Raw genomic sequence first — 24,020 nt, 5'->3', positions numbered from 1 at the left:
TATTTGAATGAGGAACAGAAATATACAGTATTTGTTTTTTTGTTTAATTTTGTTTTTATTTCTTGATTACTGGAAAAAATGCATTTCTGGCAAAGTGTTTAGAGAGTCCTATATACCTTCCTTCCTTGCTTGTTTCCTCCCTCCCTCCCTTCATTATTTTTAACAGGAGGTACAAAACAAACTGCCCATTATAGAAGTTTTTTTTGATCTTCCCAACAGATGCTATTTTTCATAGCTGTCAGAAGTATTGTTGGGTTATTTTTTTCCTGCAACATGAAATACTCTCCAAAATATAGCTTCCCCCCCCCAAAAAAAAAACAGAGAGAGAGAGAGAGAGAGAGAGAAAGAGAGAGAGCAGAAAGACAAGTATTTTTAGAAACATCTGGTAAAACAAACTGTGCTTAATGTTATGCCTTCAGGATATTTCTTTTAACCATCTTCTTTAAAGATGAAAGTGATCACTGGTGCTTCTATTTTTTGCAATGTTAAAAAGTTCTCACTTGCACAAAGGAAGCCTAGAGAATCCTGGTGGCTCTTAATACCAAATTTGCTATGGACTTCAACCATTTGAACTATTCTTCAGAAAACTGTATGCATTCAAAACAAACAAAGGAGAATAAACATCAATAAATCTAGTAAATGCAGCCTATTTTCCTAATGATATTATTTCCACAAAGAAGATAAAGTTTGGACTATTACTGTACTTATGTGGTTTCAGGTTAGTTTAAACATGCTTAACAATTTTAACTATGTTAAAATATGGGAGTATTAATGCTAACAGGTATGATTATAGTTAATTCATACATAGGAAAAGCATCTCTTTTAGCCTCCTAGCTAATGACCTACATATAAAGAAGACCGGATCAGGAACAAATAAAAAAATACAAAGGGATCCTTTATATATCTTCTCAAAAATTAATTCCTTTGATCAGGATCCTACTTTTAGATGAGTATCTAGGAATGAAGCTTTACAGGGCAAATAACTTTCCTCAAAGCTACTGTCAAATGTCTACTAACATAGCAATATAACCCATTGGTATAAACCCTTTTCAAAGCTGTAGCACTTATAAATTAAAAGAATAGTAGAATTTTATAACACTCTCAGAGCCACTTTGGAGGGAGATGGGTGGCAGATAGATAGATAGATAGATAGATAGATAGATAGATAGATAGATAGATAGATAGATAGATAGATAGACAGACAGACAGACAGACAGACAGACAGACAGACAGACAGACAGACAGACAGACAGACAGACATTTTCTATGATTCCCTTCAATATTAGGCTGCTTTTCAGGAAGGGCTTTTTTAAAATCCATATTATGGACTGCTGAAAAATTGCAGTCCTAATTAGGTATATGCCCATAATCCTTACTGCTGCATTCTGGATTAATTGTACTTTCTAAATTGGCTTCAAGGGCAGCTCCAAATAGAGTACATTGCAATAGTCCAAGTTTGAAATAGTCAACACATGAATGACCATGAGCAGGGCCTACCAATCCAGGAACAACAGCAATTAATGCACAAGTTCTTAAGCAGAAGCCACATCTCCAAAAACATAGAACTCTATATCTGTCCTATCTGGAAGCATGCTATCCTATCCAGGGCTAAAGACAGATCTCAAGATTTTAGATCTAGAGATCTAAAGTTCAGGGAGTCCTAAAACTCTCCGTGATTTGATTTTGCTAATCTTGAATCAAAATCAGTTATTCCTTATCCAGACAACAAAGCCTCCAGGCACTGGGAAAGATCATTGATGGCATCACTTGGTCAGCCTGTGGTACAGATGCAAAATTAAGGATGATACTTAACCCAGTATTGATAAATAACATTACCCAAATATTTCATTTAGATGCTAAATGGGAGCACTCTGGTGTGTGTGTGTGTGTGTGTGTATGAGAGAGAGAGAGACAGAGACAGAGACAAAGACAGAGAGAGACAGAGACACAGAGTGATCGGAGGAACTCTATAAAGCAACATTCTAGGGTAAGACCAAAGGTTTTCATATCATGGAGTTATAAGAAAAGTAGCTCTCTTTATGAAGTCCTGGAAATTATAGCTCTGCAATGATAACTACAACTATATTTTTTTAGCCTCATCTGTCACTAGAAGATATATAGTGTGACAGGAAAAAAGTGACATCTGCAGTTTTTATTGAATCCTTGAGAACATCAGTAAATTCTATTGCTACATGTCTAAAATCTTAGGTCTTGTCCAGCCTAAATCACCACTATGGTGATCATTGTCATGGCTTTACACACACACACAAACACACACACACACACACACACACACACACACACACACACACACACCATAGCTGCACGCTTAGAGTTCTGGAAGTCTGGCACATTGGGAGGACACCAAGTTCAAAAGGCTGATTTAAATGATCTACAGCTAATATTTCTGTTAGGGTTTGGAAGATCAAATTTTACTAGACTGAAGTTTTCATTTATGTTCAATATATAAGGTCATTCAGTAGTCTCCATGGATAAATTAAATATCTACAAAGGTCTATGTTTGTAACCAAATTTGTTCTTTTTAAATAGTCCTTTCATTTTGCCTGAAATACTAGGCAGCATGAAAATTAGCACACTTTTGTCATTTTTCCAGGTATGTTTCTTAGTTTCTATGGTGGCCCTTAAAATAATTCTGTAAAATGAAAACTGGGCAACTCCCAATGATTTCTTAAAGTGACACTGGGAAATCTTCATCCATATAACTATTCTTAAAACATAGTTCTTTAACCACATTGTGAAAAAGTACAGTTATACATTTGGGCAAGAAAAACCAAATGCACAGGTATAGCTTGCTCAACAGTTGTCACTGTGAGAGGGATCTCAGAGTCCTAGTGGACAATCACTTAAATATGAGCCAACAGTGTGCTGCAGCTGCCAAAAAAGCCAACACAGTGCTAGGTTGCATTAACAGAGGGATAGAATCAAGATCATGTGAAGTGTTAATACCACTTTACAATGCCTTGGTAAGGCCACATTTGGAATAGTGCATCCAGTTTTGGTCATCGTGATGTAAAAAAGATGTTGAGACTCTAGAACAGACATGTCAAACACAAGGCCCGGGGGCCGGATGCGGCCCACGAAGTGGTTTCATGTGGCCCGCGAAGCCATCCTGGAAACAGTAAGGGAATGGCCCCCGCAGTCTTGGCCCTGGCCCAGGCTGGCTGGGAGCCAATGTACAATTTCGTGGTGGTCATCTATGCTGAAATACATTCAGTCTTAGCTCCATCTGGAAACATCGAGGGACTGGCCCGTGCCACGTTGGCCCTGCCCCATGGGCGCACGCTAGGGAGGTATCACCCTTTGTGAGAAATGAAGAAATGCACCATTGCCTGGAAGTGGTCAGCACATGGCCCTGCCTACTTTGGGCAGGCTAGGGGCTGGGCAGTGTTTTGCTTCTCTTCAGATTCATGCCACCTGGCTCAGCCTCTCAGCACTGTGAGGAGAACGCCCCACTGCCTGCCATAACTGGGCAGGCCGGGCAGCATTACACAGGTAACATTGACTCTCACGCTGCTCATGGCAATTCCTCCCACAGAGCCCACCAAGCCGGATATGTGAAGTAGGCGAGGGCCATGTGCTGGCCACTTCCAGGCAATGGTGCATTTCTTCATTCCTCACAAAGGATGACACTTCCCCAGCTGTGTTTCTTGCCTGTTTTTCTCCCTCCCTCATCTCAAATATTTTCCCACCACTCTGTTCTTAGGAAGGAGGGAGGGAAGGAAGGAAGGAAGGAAGGAAGGAAGGAAGGAAGGAAGGAAGGAAGGAAGGAAGGAAGGAAAGGGAGGGTCTGAGAGAAGTCCTACCTTAGTCCTGCCCTGCTGCCCTTTCAGCATCCCCTTGCCCCCTCCTCCTGGCCTATCCTGAGGGGGTCTCCCATTGTATTGCTAAGGAAGCTTTGGATACAAAGCTAGGCCTCCTCACATGGAGAGGGAGTGGGCCTCCCTCTTGATTTTGCCCTCCTACCCATCATGAACAACCTGGCTAAGGAGAGCAAGCACAGCAGCAGCAACCTTGAGGAGGAGGTAAATGCAGCTGGGCACCCCCTTGGGGAAGTGGGGCTGGGCTTGGTGCCGCGGGTGCTTGAGGGCTGGGCTGGGCATTTGACCTCCACGCCACTGTCCAGCCCCCTCCCCATATGGCCTGAGAGGAACAGTGAGGCTGCTCCAGGGGACCATGCCTTGGCACTTCCCTGGTCCCATCTCTTTCTTCCAGAGACCCTCAGATCTGTCCCACTCCTGCCCAGGTCCCCATAGGCACCCTTTACACGAATGATGTAGAGCTGGCCACGCCCACCCAGTAGGCCATGTGCACTTCAGCCACACCCACCCAGTAGGCCACACCCACCCTGGCCACACCCACCTGGGCCCCCAAGGGCAACCGCAATGCTGTTGTCACCCTCAATGAAATTGAGTTTGACACCCCTGCTCTAGAAAGAGTACAGAGAAAAGCAACAAAGATGATTAGGGGACTGGAGGCTAAAACATATAAGGAATGGTTGCTGGAATTGGGTATGTCTAGTCTAATGAAGAGAAGGACAAGGGGTGACATGATAGTAGTGTTCCAATATCTCAGGGGCTGCCACAGAGAAGAGGGAGTCAAGCTATTTTCCAAAGCACCTAAAGGCAGAACAAGAAGCAATGGATGGAAACTAATCAAAGACAGAAGCAACTTAGAACTAAGGAGAAACTTCCTGACAGTTAGAACAATTAATCTATGGAACAACCTGCCTCTAGAAGCTGTGAAAGCTCCAACACTGGAAGTTTTTAAGAAGAGAATGGACAGCCATTTTTCTGAAATGCTATAGGGTTTTCTGCCTAGCAGGGGGTTGGATTAGATGACCTCCAAGGTCCCTTCCATCATCATCATCATAATTATCTTCAAAGGTGTTTTTCAAAAGTTCTAAAGAAGATTTTTGGATGAAAAGTGAAACATTTTCAAGGGAAAAGTCCAGTTGGCTTTTGAAAAGACCTTTGGGACAATCATGACATAGATGATTGAGAATGTCTGTAGACACATTATAGTATAGTTCTAGGTAAGGCTGGCAGAAAAATAAGCAACTTTTGGAGGGCCATATGTTTTTCATCCTTGCCTAAAAGGGTTATATTAATGGTATTTAGCCTTGTAAAAAAATACTGATCTGTCATTAAGGAACTGAAGTGAATATGGATCAGTTTAATAAATATCTATATGAATTGTTTAGTTGTCCCTAAGGTGCTTTTCAAAAGGCAACTGGACTTTTAAATGGGTGTGGAACCTTTGTGGAACTGCTGAAAGGACTGTGTTATAGACAGGAGATATATGGTATCTTATCCCTCCCCTTCAGACCACTGATTTGAAAGAGGGATCAAAGAGGCCATATATGTTAAAATTGAAGAACCCTCTGACACCAACTGTCTCCTGTCTACAACACAGTCCTTTCAGCAGTTCCAAGAAGGTTTCACACCCATTTGCACTCTGATTCAGGTGACTTGGTGGGTAGAGATAAACTCCCAAATGGCCTCGACAACTCTCAGAAAGCTAACAACTTACCTTCAGAGTGCTAATGACCAGATGATTGCAAGGAGTATAAATCCTTCCATTCCCCACCATTCAGTGAAAATTGAAGAAGATTCTTGGATGAGAAGTGAAACCTCTTCAAGGAAGAACGAAGAAAGTCCAGTTGCCTTTTGAAAAGCACCTTTAGGGCAATCATGGCCTGGATGGCTGAGAATCTCCTTAGATGAGTTGTTTAGTTCTTAAATATAACACAAGGTTACTGACATGGAATTGACCCAGCTCAGTAGAGTATCTCTTAAGTGTCTCCAAAAGTTTCACCTATGTAGAACATAACAGCACCCTCATCTTTTATCTGCCTCTGCTTGCATATGGTTTCAAAGGAACCTAAATTGTAGGAAACATGTTTACTTTTCATTAATATTTTTATTATCTGAATCTGCTTTAGAAGAAAGTTGTAGAAAAAACCCACAAACTTCTGAAAAGTTACATAAAGTTTGTGTGCGCGCATGTATTGGTGAAGGGGGAATACGTTTATTTGTACAACATCGTCAAGTGTTTCCACCTGAAATGCACTGGACATAAAACAATAAAGGAAAACCAAGCTAACCAATTTCTCAATTTTGTGCAGTTAGGTGTGTTTACAAGCTTGCAGGAGAAGATGTGAACTACAGTAGGTGTTGAAGCTAAAAGGTTTTATGAATTTTGATGCTTATCTGTCTGCAAAGGAGGAAAATGGACTATCTTGCAAAAGATTTTGGAAGATAGTAGAACTAAAAGAGTGAAGAATTTAGGCAGGAATATATGTGTGTGTGTTTGTTTGTTTGTGTGTGTGTGTGTGTGTGTATCACAGTTTATTTGAAGACTGTTTTAATACTATGTATATGCATGTGCATATACCAACACACACACACACACACACAAACACAGAGAGAGAGAGAGAGAGAGAGAGAGAGAGAGAGAGACGCATATACATAGTATTAAAACAGTCTTCAAAGAAACTGTGAAATATGTTTTTTGAAAGGTTTGAAAGGTAAGAAATGAAAACTGGGCATTTACTGATTCTGTAATCGTCAAATTGTGTTGTTTCCTGTTTGGCTTAGAGATTGTAGAAATGTATTTGCTTTTTGCAATCTAAAGGATGAGAATGAGAAAAGGGGGGGGAGGAAATCACATACAAAAGTAGCCGAGTTTAACTCTTTCAGCTGAAACAGAGAAGCTAATGGATCTAATAAATGCAGCAGCTTGGGTTAGCTAGTTTGTTTCTTTAGTTATTCATTCATTAATTGATTCATCACATTTCTACAATAACCATCTCACCTAAGTGACATTAGATAGTTTACAATAAATTCTTGTAGCATGGTTTGATTAACCGGTAGATATTGTGTCCACAGCTTATTATAGTTCATTAAATGTCCTACTCCAGTCCACATGCTCTGAATTATATAAAGTACATTTGGGGTTTTCCCAAATACAGGCAGTCCTTCCCTTCAACTTTTGTCAAAGGCTGTTGCTGTAGTTCTCTTGCCTAGCCATTTAAGAGGAAATTATTTCAAATGTGGCTTATTCATATCTGCATGCACTGAGAGCCAGCTCTCCCTACAGAAGGTTAGGATAAGGTAATGTGTTACTTTTCAGATTCTCTAGTGTCATTTTACTTGTGTCTACCACTGAAAGTTTTGTAGACCTTAGTAACTGAGGGACTGCCACTGCCATCATGAGGCAAAGAAATATTACTCCCCTTGTTGCACATATGCTACTCTAGGCAATTTGAGCATGAAAGGTTGATATGCAATGTCACCACATTCATTTATTTATTTATTTATTATTTTGATTTATATACCGCCCTATTCCGGTAGGACTCAGGGCGGTTTACAGGGCAATTAAAATCAAAATTAGAAGGTTTAAAACAGTTAATTAAAACAATTAATTAAATTTAGAGCCCAAAATTTAAAAAGTTAAAACATTAAAACCCAATCAAAACCCCACAGTCAGAAATTATATTTCTCTCTAGAAGACCTGTATCTAGAATAACATGCATGATAGATCAGGACTTTTAATTCTGGCTAATTATTTTCTTTAAGGTATGGGACACCCATTGCAGATGAAATCAGGAGAACCATAGGTTCACACTATACATTAGGCCCCATTATCATATTTTTAGGGATACAAAGAAGGAAACTCTGGAGATGTTTGAATTAGGATTAAACACATAATTCATTAAGTGATTTTTGAAGAGGAATCTCCCTCAGTTTAGGGCTATCAGGTTTGGATTACAAATTTCAGGAGGATCACTATATGTCAGACAAGAGTTAACATATTTTCTACCATTTAACTGTTTTTTATAGACAGATCTTGTAGCCCTATCTGAAATCACATATCTGTGACTGAATTTGGGCTGCCTAAATTAGCACTCTAGAACCATGTTTCCAAGGGACAAAGGAGTTAATGAGGAATAATTTGTTAGTGTTTTAATGTAGTTATCAGATTACTTTTTTATTCTGATTCTTACCACAAAGTGCAGCATAAACTTATTATTATCTCAATATTCAGGTTACACTAATTTATTTATCTCATTTTCCTTTTACCTGATCAGAGTGATGTACTCTCTTATAGTATTATCATTTTTTTTAATAGCTGGCAAGTTCCATCAGGATCTTCCTAGGAAGAGTTCAAGGACATTGCGTACCTAAAATTACAAAAGACTAAGAAGACTGTTCTTCACCTCCAATCTGTAAAGACTCCATACACTTTATAATCTACAACTGGACTATCTTGATTTCCTCATGTGGAGTATTTATACTTCCAAATACTGAAAATCCAAAAAAACCAAAAACCAACAATCTATAGATAGATAACCTTTTTGTTTAAGAAAGGGGAAAAAATAATTTAGAGACTAATTCCAATGATTCTTCAGCTATTTCTCTGAGACTGGGCAGGATTTATCCCACAAAACAATCTTCCACATCTGAAAAATTCATTATATCCTCTTCAAAGGAAACTAAAACCTAAAATTTATAGGTTCCCCATACTCATTAACAAGAGGCACAAATCTTGCTTCTAGGTCCAAATCAAAAATCAGGCAGCCTCAGATGTAAGCTCCATCATCCAAAGAGTTTTCCAAAGATTCTGACCAGTTCAAATTAAATTTTACAATTAGAGTTGATAACCACCAGTATGGAATGCTTTTGTTACATCCTGTACTATAGATCCTTTACTAAGAACACAATAATAGTCCTACTTGTTCAAGCCAAACTCCATCTTTGTCCAACCCTTTGTTTTCCACAATGACCAAGCAAAGTGGCACTCCATCTTAGTGTTGCTCCATTAAAACTGATATTTGGAGAATGCCTTCCACACTCATTAAGTCTAAATAACCATGACAGAGCTGTCTTCTATGAATATATGTGAAATTCTACTAATAGCTTATACATTAATAGCTATTGCCATATCTTAATTATGCATTATGTGAAGACATCATTTTTTAAGTTGATCTAAATCTTCCAGTCAGTTTCACTAGATGATTCCTGATCCTAGTGTCTGATTTCTTTACATTCTGCATGCTTTCTCCATGCCATGGATGATTTTACACAATTCAACCCTTCCTCCTCAATTGCCTTTTTAATATGTCAAAGAGTTCTATATCCAAAACTGATATTCTCCAAAGGTTTCAGACTATAGTTCACAGAAGTTAATAATCCAACATACAGTATCTTAAAAAATCATGACTATATTACAATGTATTATGCACTGTTTCTTTTAACAACATTTATTTCAATTTCATTATAAAATTAATGAATTAGGATACAGGTATAACAAATTAAACTATGAAATAAAGTTAAAATTCTTAAAAAAATAGATAAAGAAAAATAGTGCCTATGAGAATCTAACATTCTTTTCTATTAAAATCTGGTCATATAACATCTTACACTATAATAGATTTTTTTTATTAAAGAGTTTTACAAAAAAAGATTTTACAATACATATCCCCAAAACCCACCCACGACAAACCACCCCCTTCCCCCTCCACTTCCCAGAGCTGAATACAGGGTTATGGATATAATAATCATATTCTAACTAAAATTATCCATAATATAAAATTAACCAAATTCATAATGTGCTTTAACATACAAGGTATTAAGAACATAATGATAATATCTTAAACAAAAATATAATAAATACTAACACTACAATTAATAACAATATCCCTCTAAAATCTACTCATAAGCTAAATGGAACTTTTTAGTCCCATATTTATTCTGAATATAATCTATCCATCTCCTCCAAACTGAAATATATCTTTCTTGTGAATGATCCTTCAAATAAGCAGAAATCTTAGACATTTCTGCAAGATTCGATACTTTAAACACCCATTCTTCTATAGTAGGCAAACTATCCTTCTTCCAGTATTGTCCCACCAGTAACCGTGCTGCTGTTATCAAATTCAACATCAAATTGGTTTCTTTAACATCACAATCTACAACAATACCCAATAAAAACAATTGTGGAGAGAACTTTATCTTTCTCTTAAAAATATTTTGAATGTTCCACCAAATTTTAACCCAAAAAGCTTTTATATTTCTACAAGTCCACCACGTATGAAAATAGGTGGCTTCTAAACTACCGCATCTCCAGCATTTAGACTGTAAATTAGGATACATATTAGACAACTTTTTGGGATCCAAATGCCATCTCTTACACTATAATAGATTGAAGTGATGAGTTTTCTGCTTCTGGTAATTAAAATTCTATCTGATTAGAAATGCTTCACTATGAAGTTTTACTTTTTGGTAGTTATTATACACTTGTGTGTTAATAACCAGGAAGTTCAAAATGTAATGGTTATTAGTGACACAAAAGTCATTGTATAGATTATTTACACCCGGTAATAATTAAGATTAAAGGTTATGGGAAAATGAGAAAAGAAACATTTAACTTTTTACACAACATACTTCTAAAATTGATTGATTTGTCAAGGGGAGCTTGCACTTATCCTCAGAGAATCTTTTAAGGACAAACCGGTTAGGAAGCCAAGTGATAAAAAGACCGAAAGTCAGATCAGACCACACAGATCCTCTCTTTCTGTTATAGACACATATATATAGACACTTTCACAAGCTGTATTCTTATAGCACACTTAAGAATTATAAGGTTGGTGGCAGGATAAGCATATTGTGCAAATCTCAAAACCTTATAATTTAGAAAGCCAGTTCTCACAGATTCAGAGTTGGAAAACTTTTGCAGTGAGAAATGGGTTGGGTTACATAATCTTGGAAAATAGATATGTGTATTTTGGCCGTCATTTTCCAGGGAATATGTTAAGACATATTGTATTTTTTATTTATTTTTTTCCTTACAATGGGAAAGTTGCTAATCAATTATTTAATACTGCAAAAATATTTATTTTGATCTCCAATCATTTGGAAAAGTCCAATTTTACTCCCAGGTTCAGAAAATTCTATTACAGACATCACTTTCAGATGTATAATTAGAGGGATGGACAAAAAGTATTCTAGTAATAGAATTTAGGTGCAAAAATACAAAAGTGAAATGCCTAAAGAGGATATGAGATAATCATTATGCCAAACCTTTGTGCTTTTTTCAGATTTTTAAAAACTCTTAAATACATTCTCAACATATGTTCAAAGAAATACTTTTCTAAATAAATGAATTTACAGAAAGCTAATATCAAATATACCTTTGTTTTACAAAATCCTAATGAGTTTTTTAAAAATACATTTGTTCACCCAGCAATGGTCTGTTAATTTGTGCCATTCACTGGAGGTAGTAGAGCAAGGACTTGATCCAGATATGTTAAAGCTATGGTGCATTGTCTTAAGTTTGAAAGCCAAAATATTTAAAGCAAGGGGAAGGTTAAAGATTTGTTTGGGATTGAATTTGCAGGATGATCAGTATTGGAGTGAACACAATAGTATTCTATGCTTTAACATGAATTCTTTAGCTAAATCCATGGTTAACTGACTGCACTGCAGAAGCTGTAAACAGAAATCTATTAGAAATCAGGTTAAGGCATAACTGCCCATTTGTGAAATGTCTTTAAACCAAATTAGGCCAGAGACTAAGAATCCTAGCAGGGAATAGCATCTAAGGACTTCACTTTCAGTGTGATGACAAAGAGTCATGTTATATTGTGTAAAATAATAATAGTCTCCAGTTTCCTGTATTCCAAAAGTATTTGCCAAATTACATTTCACAACTCAACTTGCTTCAGTCCCATTAACTGAATGACTCTACAGTCCATGAAGCTAACCCAGCCAGGTTTTCTTGTCTTGGTTGAACTGTTACAGATTGTAATTTAATCCCTGTATGAAAATAAAGATCTAAAACACACCTCCAGTAGATGCAGAGGTCAATCTGCCATGCGTGGCCATCTTAATGGCCAAAATAGCCTAACACTTCTACCCTTCCTTGGAGATGTGCTAATTTCTATCCAATTCCACCCTTCCCATTCTCAACCAGACTGGGACACTTTTTTCAGTAAAATATCCAAGAATATGTTAGGGGACATCTTACACTGGTATTTACTGTACCTGGATTTTTAAGTCTATCCCCTTGGCAATTGCCTTTGCTTTTTTCTGTGGGGTATGAAAGTACATTGGACCTTGCTTTGAAAGCTGGCCAATAAACTGAGCTTTTAAAATTCTTTGTTGCATATTCCTATGCATAAGGCTACCGCCCTCCATTGGCTTTTAAAATTTACGAAGATTAAGGGTTTATTAAGATGATGCTAATTAACAGCACCTCTTTATAATATTGAAAAGACTCAACCCTGCAGTCCTCCTGTTGTACTGCCTGAATTTGTGACCAGAATCTGCACATACTGACAATTGTATTTCTTTATTGTCTCGCAAATTATGCATTTGTTGATTGGGACTAATTTGCAAACTTCCTATACTCTGGGGAGATTTAATACTTTGAGCTGCCCTAGTGGATAATATTTTATACTCCACCATACATAGATTAACAAGCTGCAGCTGCATTTGAGATTTCTTACATAACTAAGATCTAAGTCTATGCATGCTTATATGAAAGCAATCACAATTGTCTCTTATGAAATTTCTCAGGAAATTTACAAAGTATTAAACTGTATGTGTCTTGCCATGAAAAAAAAATAGTAATAACTATCACTAGTGGTAACAATAATTCCTAAAGAATAATCTTCCTTAGCCAGATGTCTTCTGGATATCTTGAGAAAGGCTTCCAAAAGACTATCCTTCTAGTAAAGTGTTCTTGTTTATTGAATTTTGTTTTTTGACAAAATTCAACCAATCAATCAATGAGGACTGTAAGTTTGGGTCATACGGCTCTGACGCCCAAGAGTTGTGTTATAAAGAGTTGCAAACCGATTTTCTACTGCTGTCTCCAATGTCCATCTTACCTTTTTGCCCTTAGTATCTTTCCCATAGCTTGTGCAATGCCCTCTGGAATGTGCTTTGTCCCTATTGGACAGTTGTGGAATGACATGCAAGCAAATGCTCTCTACCTTGAATTCGCCTCATTTGCTAACCTTTCTTTTCCTTTCCTCCTCATCTACTCCTAGCTTGCTGTTGTTTCTTCTACTTTCCCTAAATGCAACTTACTTTAAGCATGCATTATTATTAACATCCTACAATAAAATTAAGCTATTTAATAATCCATGTGTCAATTTTAGCTAGTTTCTTACATATTTTCCTATGTCTGTTTATGGCGTACATCCAGACTGCACGTTCTCCCCAATAATAATTTATTTTGCTTTTTGAAAATAATGACAAAAAGTTTTTTTTTCAAAATAAAACTAAAAAAAAAGCAAATGTAAAACAAAGGGATGGTTTTTAGTGGCCTCTTTCCTGCCAAATGTTTTAATGGAAAAAAGGGACTTAAAAACATTTTTAAAAATGAGAAAGAATTTGAGACGATAAAAGTGTCCCTAGACTGCCTTGTCTGTTCCTTTTTGGTGTGTGCATCTGGTATATTCATCTTTGAAAGTGTGTGGATTTTTTTTTAACCAGTAATCAAATGAAAATATTTAAACCCAAGCAGTTGTTCTCGTCTTTCTTCTTGCTGGGAATAAATTGCTCTTTTTTTAAGTATGCCTATTTTGATGTCTTTTCTTTTCAAATGTTGGATTTCTATCTTAGATTTGGTTTGTTCCAATCTGACAACATAAACATTATTGAATTGATTTCTAATTTTTTTTTTCTTCTGCCTTTCTCTTTAAATAAGGGACTACCTCAACTGCAGAACTCTTTAAAGGAAGAAAAAATAATAATTTTTTAAAGTATAATTTTAGCTTCAATTAGATATGAGATTGGGATAAGATTAGAAATAAAAATGACAAAAATCCCTATAATATTGAATTAGCTTGTCTGAATATACTGGGAACTCCCATCCCTCAAACTGAATGAAAACGTTGATATTAATGATTGGAGGAAAACATTCTTGAGACAAAGAATGAGCAGAGCTGCAGTTGAAGTGGCTCCCCTTCCTATGCATAAATTATATTTTCTTTTTCAATCTGATGATTAGATTTAATTTGTATATTTTACTGCTTTTTAAATAGGGAAGTGTTTGAATTGTTCTTATAATTTGAGAACTTTAATGAAACTGTTATAGTTATTAATTATAATTATATTTCTTAGTAAATTTTGCATGTTGAAGAAGTTGCAGCTTAGGGTTTGTGAGATTGTCAATGTTAGAGTTCTGTTCTTTCTTTTTGTTGATGGGCATGAATATGCTCATTTGTTTTTGTATATTGCCCATCCCTTCCTTACAGCCAGAAGCTCTAATGCTGCTAGATCACTTCGTTCTGCACTTACATGGACATGGCAACTGACTTACACATTCACCCCCATCATCTTCATCTGTGTAGTACACTCATAGATTGTATACCCCTACTTCATTCTCCTGAGGCATCTTTTCTTCCCACAACTCCCCCTCACTTCCCCACCTCCCTCTCTTTAGCATTGTTTCAAATTTTATGTGCAGTCATCCATTCCTTAAAACACTCACACTCCAAATTATAGGGAAAAATAAAAGATTTTTCTTTTTAAAAAATGAAAAGAGAGAAAGAAAGAAAGAAAGAAAGAAAGAAAGAAAGAAAGAAAGAAAGAAAGAAAGAAAGAAAGAAAGAAAGAAAGGGTAAATGAGTCAATCTCAATTCCCACTGAGGATGTGATCCACTGAGCACTGCTTTTAAGTAAGTTCTATTGATGTTGGATGCATGGGAGCAGTAATTGGGAAAATATGCCTCAATCTACTGAGGTAAAAGTAAACACTAATTTGGTAACGAAACATAATATAGGTTTTTAAAACGCAATCATAACAGAACTATTTTTTTTAAAAAAGGGAAAATTCTGACAATTTTCAAGAATACATAAAAAACCCAAATAAACAAGAAAAACAGTAAGAAAAAAAATGTTCCAATTTCTTATAGTTCAGGATTTTTTTTCTTTTCATGTTACGTGGTGTGGATGTATGTGTTGTTGCTTCCCTTATCATCCTTTGTTGTATATAATTATTATACTTTAAAATAATGAAAATAATAATTTTGAACAAAAACGTTTTTTAAAAAAAATAAAAAAACAATAATAAAATAAAAAAAAGTTTCTCGAATGTGGCAATTCTGCTTATCCAAGAACATTCTTACACAACTTTCTTTTATAAATTTTTCTTTCATGCCAAAAAACATGCGGGCAATTTGTTGATGTAAGTTGACAATATGAAATCAATGTGGTATGATGCTTTTTTTTAACTATTCCATGTGTATTTTCAGTTTTGTTTTTTACCAATCACATTTTTTTTACTTTTTCTTCAACAATTTTCGTTTTCAATTTTCTTGGTTTCCCCCTCCCCTTTTTTAAATACAGTGACTTACTTGTTCTTGTCACTTTTCATTCCAATTTTTTTCCACTTTTGTGTGTATTTTATTTTTCCATTATTTTTCAGTATATAATTGGTTCTGGTTCCATAGTTATACTTAATTGTTACAAAATGTTTGTTTTAACATTGGCTTTTATGATCTGCATTCAATGTGTACTGTTGATAATTATATGCTTGTGTTTTTGTAGGACGGTAACACAATCAGTTATATTTTCCTACCCTAGCATTATTCTTCTTTTCTATTATCTCTTATTTCTTTTATATGTTGGGATAGATATTCAAAAAAAGAAGAAAGGAGATTACTTATATTGGCTCCCAAAAACATGTGCTTTTTTGAAAAGTATAGCTATCACATTCCTTTTCTTTTGTTTTGTTTTTTTTGGTCAAGAAGGTACTCTCAGATGCACTTTTGGTCCAGTTTCCTATGCTATAAACATTCTACTTTTCTGCTTAGATGTCTGAAAAGGAAAAAAAAAGTATAAGTTACTTTTGTGAAAATGAAAGAGATTTTTAAATGATCCGAAGAATAGCATGCAGACAAATACAATAAGGAACTCTAGCTCAAGAATAAATGATAATTACTTGGAAAATGGAATTCACCTGGCTCGCTAAACTGCAACTACTGTACATAAAGTCCTTTTAAAAAGAATGGAAGGAAAGAAGAAATAAAATGATGACATCTAAGAAAAAGAAACAGATCAAAGGCTACCTTTTCAGTTTAGCCTCTAGGCCTGTACGGTATAATCTCTCTATTACAGAAGTCTGCACAGTTGTGTTGGTAGGATACTAAGGAAGATCTTGCTTTTCCAAACTGACCACCAAAAAGCAGGCAGAATCAACTAAGTAGCATTTAAAATTTGCTGTCTTGAATGCTCTGTGAACAATGCTCCAGTAATAGTAGCCATGAGACAGCATCTAAGAACTAGGAACAGGTGACTTTCAGTAGGGCCCACGTCCATTGCAATGTCTTTCTCATCATCCTTCACCTCATATTCTATTTCTTGGGCTGTATTAGGATCAGCTGACTATCCATAAAGGTAGCTCTTACTGTTAAAGAACCCAAACTATCTTGAATCTGATGCTTCCACTCACCTCATTTTTAATTGAACTGTAGCATTTGGCCTTATGTTAACATTGATATTTTAGTGTATATAATTTTTATATTTTATAATTGTAAGCCTCCCAGAGTTACCTCGTGGTAAGATGGGTGGCCAATAATTTTTGTAATAAATAAATAAATAAATAAACAAATAAATTTTAAAAATGCCTTCTTGAGTAAAGAAATGTAAAGAGTTGAACAATCTTAGTTGTTCATGCTAAATTATTGTTCCAGTCGGGATCCAGTTTTGCTGTTCTGACAAATCAAACATTATCTGATTAGATCTGAGTTACCTTCTCTCAGAGTTGCATATTTTAATGTATCTGCACTAAGAACAAAATGAGGACATTTACAATTTCATTCTGCATTTAGATGCACATCAACTTTATATTAGAGTTCTTGCAAGGAAGGGCGTATGAGACCAAATAACAGGAAAATTGAAAGCTCCATGGAAATAGGACAGATTGGCATATCCTAAACAAAATCCCTTAGTAATGGTCCAGAAATATATATTTGTTTAAAAGTCCAGACAAGGGCATATAAAGTCAACCGAACTACAAAGTTCTTTTGCTTCCAGTTTCATTCTTTTTGCTGCTTTTTAGAGTGGCCTCTTTCTAAACGAGATTCAACACTTTTGCAATCTTTGCAAAAGCTTTTGCATAGAGCTTATATGGTGGTAGCTTTCTTCGTGAGAGAATCATCAGTGGATTTCTTTTGCTGTCAGGCTGTCAGGTGAGGCTTTCCACAATGGAAGAGAAAAGCCCATTCCTTGTGGGATAAGTTGTCAGCTTTAATTAATTAAGCTTGGAAAGAGATAAGGGAATATTAAAAATACTTAACTGCTAATGCAGGTTCTTATCAGCATCAGGTTTCCAGAAGCAAAAGGTGGCATTGTGGCTTTGAATATTTTATCCTCTTAGCACATAAAGAGCTGACAAAAAAACCTCTTGGAGGACTTTAAAAATGCCCTATACATTTTCTTTTTTTCCTGAAAGGAGGTTGAAAGAAAGGAATGCAAGTATAAACTTTCATGTTTTTCTCTTTTAAAAGGGAAATTAATGTTTCTAGCATTTTTTTCCCCAAAGCAGAATCTTTTTCTCCTAAAAGTTTATTTGAACTGTAGTGAAAAGAAGTAAATTTGTGCAATTCACTTCAGCTGACATTTAAATTTTTTCTACTTCATCTGGAAAAACAGAAGGAATGTTTTGTGTCCCTGTATATATTTATCACCATGCTTTACAGGAGACCTTATTGTTACAGTTGTCACTGTCTCTTCCTCCTGACGAATCATAAGACTGTCTTTCTCAGAAAAGTGAAAAATAAGAAGATTCTCTAATTATCCCTCCATTGTTTTCTCCTCTCAATCTATTGCCTGTCATTTGGTGCTCTATGCATTCCTGATCTGCCCACAAACTCTATTCAGTTCAGAAAGGCTCTCATTAAATTTTCAACACTCCATCTTTTCCAGTGTCAAAAAGGCCCTTACTGGAGATCAGCTCAAGAAGCATGAATTATATATCTATAAATATACCCATAAAACAAAATAGAGGGTAGCCTTCAAAGCAAAAATAGACTTTTTATTTCCCCAGTGATATTGCTAATTTAAAGGAAAGCCCAACTCTATCAAGCAAATGCCCCAGATTTTAAAATACTAACTTTAAGAAATATGGAGTGTTGATTTCAAGAAGAAAAAGGGAAGCAATTTTCACAGGAGCTCTTGGATGTTTGTGTTTCTAAAGATACCATTTGTCACCAGACACACCTCAATCCTCTCAGAATGGCTTCTTCATTGTATCTGTTTTATTTTTATCTGGACAAACAGAAGGTGATTTGGCATCATGAATGCAACAGAAGCCATTATAAGTGCTACATTCTCTTTCATCCCACCACACTTTATTGTCAGCACAAACTACTTCAATAAATGTGTGTGGCCTTCTGCTGGAAGCAAAAACTATCTAGAGAAAAGGAGGAGGCCAATTTATTAGGTTGAGCTTTGTCTAGGTAGAACAATGCCTATAAGTTTAAACAAACTAAATTTAGGACTGATGCAGATAGAGGGCTTGTCGCCACTTATATCACAGTGCCAACATGCCCTGGCAGTGTGCTTTCTCTATTTTGCTCTTGGTTTCATTGTCCTGAGTTCCTCTCAGTCCTTTGAGGTAGTCCAGCAGGAAGCCAAAATTGTTAGTACAGTTTATGCAAGTCTGAAAGCATTTCCCCACTCCCTTCCATTACTTCTACAAACTAGGGAGTATCTCTTTTGAGATTCTTTCTTTACTCCCATCCCTCCTTGGAGTCAGATTTCCTATTTCAGGCCAAAGTTATTGTAGCCCATTACAGTTTCCCACCCATCATGAAAATCTCTTTTATGGCCCCTGCCTTTGCTGCTATGAGGTTACCAAAAACTTTGTAAAATTACTTTTAGAAATTATTTCTATAGGTTAGTGCAACTCCAACACTCCCCCCACCACTACTCCAAATTGAATTATTATAAAACTGACCTCTCTTTAGCCTATCAAGCTAGTTCTCTGACTATAAGCATTAATGTCAACATAAAAGAAAAATAAGCTATTAATAATATAGTAAACTGAAATGAAAGTAACTGTTAAAATGGAAATTCTGATTTTTAGATCAGAATCTTGAGTAACCCTGTGATTAGGAAGAGAAATATCCATGCATCTTAATGCAAAATAGCCAAGATTTCCAGACTCTACTCAGTCTGAAAAAGAAGAGTTGTCTTTCCCACCAGCCTTGGGTAGATTTAGTGCATCACCATCTGTGCACTAAATCCTTTATAAAAATCAGAAAGTTTCTTAACAAAGGCACTTCAGATGCTTTAGACAGACAATTAAGAACTCACAATCTTAAAACTTCAATCTAAGTCACAGATGGTATAATTATGGAGAGATAAATGCCATTATATAATGCTAGCTAAATTGTATTTTCAACAGACCTTGAATAATGCTTGGAAACTTTCAGGAGTCAAAATATTGCTTGATTCCATGTTAACCTTCCAAAAAAAGCCTGTATATATATCTAAGGATCTTAACAAGTGAGGGTACCAAGTTGACTTTTTCTAGCTCTGGAAGCTAAGCAGACACAGTTTAGTGCATAGGATGGGAAACTCCCAGGGCTGTAGACTAGACTGAAAAAATGAAAAACATTTCAGGAAACAATAGCAAGCCTCCTTGAAGTGCTATAGAATATGAGAAAACTACATGAACAGATTTATGAATTCATCAGCAGTGAATCTCAAATGAAAGAAAACTACTTTTTGGCAAACTGAGAAAGTTTGTCAGTTCTTAACAATAGACTAAATATCTGTGCAGCAATAAAAATCAAAAAGAGATAATAATATGTTGAAACAATAGCAGCAATTAAATAAAATAATTGCTTGGTACAGGAAGATTTAAACAAGAACTAAGCTTTTCCAGCAGTTCCAAAATAGCTTCTTTGCATATGATTACTGCATTTTCAGCAAGAAAATATGCTTTCTCTTCTGGAAACAATAGCATTTGCTTTATAGATTATTTCTAGTTGGACTTAAATATTTTGAACTTGGAGGGCTCAGTTATGTACTGAATGACATACTGGGTATATCTCCTTCCCTCCCAAAGAACAATGTTATGTAAATCATGTCATTACTGTACACCCAACCAATTAAGGTTACTAAGAACATAGTGGCTTTCAATCAGTGGAGCAAGTTAATTGAGAATAACTTAACATACATTTGTTTCAGTTGAATTTTACTGATGATACTAGGTTGGGGTTCCAATTTGTATTGGTTACAAGTATTTCAAATTAAGATCCTGTTGCTTGGTCAAAGTTTTTGCGCAAATCAAGACATAATGCATCAGGTAATCACAATATAAGGTTCTTTCAGATCAATCCCTTTTTATTATTCCCTGGAAGCTCTTTTTTCCTCTCTTTTTTGGCCCATCTTTCTTAAATCCATTTTCCAGGATTTCTCAGGCTATTTCACAAAAGTATGGTCAGACAATTGAGTTCCTTTAATTCCTTAGGTTGCAGTTCATCCTGGAGATTTAAATTAGTTTGAAGTATATAGTATTGTTGCTTATTTTTCTGTCACTCTTAAGTATCAGTCCTGCTCCTTTACTCTTCTTCTTACAATTTCCTGGTAGTACACATATTCTCTTCTTCAATAAGAATATCCAACAAATATACAACATATCCAATAAATTCTAGGCAGCCCTGATTGTGAAAGCAGAAACAGTGATGGTAGAAGAATTTCCATTTGGCTAAATAGAGCATTTTTAAATGGATGCAGCCTTCCATGGTCTTAGGAGATCTGAATGGACATTTTATTTGGCTCATTGCAGTTATTTGAGAATAGAGAATAAAGAATAGAATAGAGCTGGAAGGGACCTCGGAGATCTTCTAGTCCAGCCCCTTGTTCAAGCAGGAGATCCTATACCATTTCAGACAAGTGACTGTCTAGTCTCTTCTTAAAAACCTCCAATGATGGAGCGCCCACAATTTCTGAAGGCAAGTTGTTCCACTGGTTAAGTATCCTCACTGTCAGGAAGTTTCTCCTTAATTCTAAGTTGCTGCTCTCTTTGATCAGTTTCCAAGCATTGTTTCTTGTCCTGCCTGCTGGTGCTTTGGAGAATAGATTGATACCCTCTTCTTTGTGGCATCCCCTCAAATACTGGAATACTGCAATCATGTCACTCCTGTTTCTTCTTTTCTTTAGAGTAGCCAAACCCATGTCCTGCAGCCATTCTTCATATGTTTTAGCCTCCAGGTCTTGGATCATTTTAGTTGTTCTTCTCTGAACTTTTTCCAAAGTCTCAACATCCTTTTTGTAGCATGGTGACCAAAATTGCTTGCAGTATTTCAGGTGTGGTCTTACTAGGGTTTTATAAACCGTTACTAATACTTCGTGTGATCTTGATTCTGTGCCTCTGTTTATACAACCCAGGATTGTATTAGCTTTTTTGGCGGCTGCTGCACACTGCTGGCTCATAGTCAAGTGATCGTCCAGTAGGACTCCAAGGTCTCTCTCAGTTTCTGTTTCTGAGCCAGGTTTCACCTAATTTGTATTTATACTTTTGATTTTTTCCTGCCTAAATGTAAAACTTTGCTTTTCTCCACATTAAAATTCATTTTGTTGGATAGGACCCATTGTTCAAGTTTGTCAAGATCTTTTTGGATCCTATTTGAATTAAACACCAATCTTAAAATGCATCTGATTGATATATTTTTGTTTGCTTCCTTCACTTGATTGATTCTGAATTTTTAAAAGTGGATAGCCTTTAAATGGCCCAAGTTGCTAATATAGATAACCTTAAATTAACTTGGAATTTAACAAGGCTCAGTTAATATTTGGACTGGGATCTTTTGGGATTCCAAAGGCTGTTGGCTAGACAAAAAAAATCAACAGGTATGCCAAATAGGCCAATAACAAGCTTCTTCTGTAATGCTGATAGTAAATTGCATAGAAATGAAGTCTCCAAGAGGTTAGCGTGAGTGGAGGGAGATTTTACTTTTAAAATATTTCATATGTTATGAATTAAAACAAAAGAGTGAACATATTTCTAACAAACTAGCTATTATAATGAAATATGCAGTTACTGAAAATTCTTCAAATATTACAGTGAACAGAAGAAATGTATGATATTAGAATTCGGCAAGTCACTCTGAGAGTATCTTCAATAACCAAATTATATATATATCCTGTATTTGAAAAGTTCAAAGAGGAGGGATTCTGCACACAAATATGTGGGGGGGAGGTGTAGGGTTACAAAGTTGTAGAGCAGGGGTCCCCAACCCTGGTCCATGGACTCGTACTGGTCCGTGGCCTGATAAGAATCGGGCTGTGCAAGCAACAGTCGAGTGAGCAAAGTTTTATCTGCACATGCACAGGATGTAGGTTACGTGGAAAACCATCCCCCCTCCAGTCCATGGAAAAATTGTCTTCCATGAAACTGGTCCCTGTAGTGCCAGTAAGGTTGGGGACCACTGATTTAGAGTCCTGTTGATAGAGTTAACAGCTTAAAAACTGCTAGTTTCATGCAGCTGTCCACATACATGTGCAAGTTTATACACTCAGCCTTTGAGACAGATGAGCTGAATATCACATCTCGCATTGCATTCAAGATGAACTAACCTTTTCCTTTTTTCTTTTCTTCTGTCCAGGAGGTGAATTAGTTATCCCTCTTCTTGTAGAAGACCCTTTAGATATCCCTCCTATTACTACTCGTGCACCTTTCATTACACTCCCCACTACCTTCCGTCCCCTCCTCACCATTATTGAGACCACCAAAGATTCCCTGTCCATGACCTCTGAGGCGGGGTTACCTTGCTTGTCGGACCAAGGCAGCGATGGTTGTGATGATGATGGCTTGGTGATATCTGGGTATGGCTCAGGGGAAACCTTTGACTCTAACCTACCCCCTACTGATGATGAAGATTTTTACACCACCTTCTCCTTGGTAACAGATAAAAGTCTTTCCACTTCAATCTTCGAAGGTGGCTACAAAGCACACGCACCCAAGTGGGAAGCCAAGGACTTTAGACCTAACAAAGTCTCCGAAACTGGTAGGACTACTATCACAGCTTTGTCCCCTGAGCTGATCCGCTCCACAGCTTCGTCCTCGACTGGGATGGTGCCCAAATTGCCAGCTGGCAACATGAATAACCGTGACCTCAAACCCCAGCCTGATATAGTCTTGCTTCCGTTGCCCACTGCCTATGAGCTAGACAGCACAAAACTGAAGAGCCCGCTAATAACTTCCCCCATGTTCCGTAATGTGCCCACAGCAAACCCCACGGAGCCAGGAATCAGACGGGTTCCGGGGGCCTCAGAGGTGGTCCGTGAGTCGAGCAGCACAACGGGAATGGTCGTCGGCATTGTAGCTGCTGCTGCCCTCTGCATCCTGATCCTCCTATATGCCATGTACAAGTACAGGAACAGGGACGAAGGGTCCTATCAGGTGGATGAGACGCGTAACTACATCAGCAACTCAGCCCAGAGCAATGGCACGCTCATGAAGGAGAAGCAGCAGAGTTCAAAGAGCGGCCACAAGAAACAGAAAAACAAGGACAAAGAATATTATGTGTAAAAAAACAAAACAAAAAATATTTATATATAAATATATAAATATTGAATGAGCTATAACTGAACCAAAACTGTTGCAGCCAACGAGATTGGGAGAAACCGTCTGCGGTTTGAGACCAATGTTGAGCATAAACATTTCAGTCGTTGACTGCTAAGTTTTCAAATCACTGCTTGGAGTCCCCAAACTCTGCCCTCCTGTATTATAAAGCACATATAGTGTTCAGAAGAAGGCCTCCCCAGCATATCCATGTTGGCAGACTTAAAAGCCTTCCGAGTTCCTCCTCAGCTGAACTGTTCTGCAAGGGCAGAAGACTTCATGGCTTACTTGTTTCGTATCTCCAAGTGAGTCTTTAATGATGTTCACAATCTTTGACTGTACGCTATTTTTTTCAGTTTATTATTTTAAAAAATAACAAACAAAAAGAAAAAAAGTGGAAATGTTAGAAA

The 24,020-nt window shown here is 36.6% G+C and overlaps 1 protein-coding gene across 4 annotated transcripts in view; it reads left to right on the top strand.

Annotated features, from left to right (window-relative positions):
* Positions 1–23,581, top strand: part of NRXN3 (neurexin 3) — a gene marked incomplete at its 5' end in the record, with an annotated part of 1,287,103 nt that extends 1,263,522 nt beyond the window's left edge. For 3 of the 4 annotated variants that reach the window (XM_083375237.1, XM_083375239.1, XM_083375240.1), the window contains one exon: positions 23,276–23,581. In XM_083375237.1, the coding sequence (XP_083231363.1) occupies positions 23,276–23,577 (302 nt within the window). In that variant the 3' untranslated portion in view covers positions 23,578–23,581. Of the gene's footprint in view, positions 1–22,651 lie in introns of all 4 variants that reach the window. The other variant, XM_083375238.1, reaches the window with a different exon arrangement.
* Positions 23,582–24,020: the final 439 nt, after the last annotated feature.

The sequence above is a fragment of the Vipera ursinii genome (genome assembly GCF_947247035.1).
Source record: "Vipera ursinii genome assembly, chromosome: 1".
NCBI lineage: Eukaryota > Metazoa > Chordata > Lepidosauria > Squamata > Viperidae > Vipera > Vipera ursinii.
This window is presented reverse-complemented; position numbering and strand designations above follow the sequence as displayed.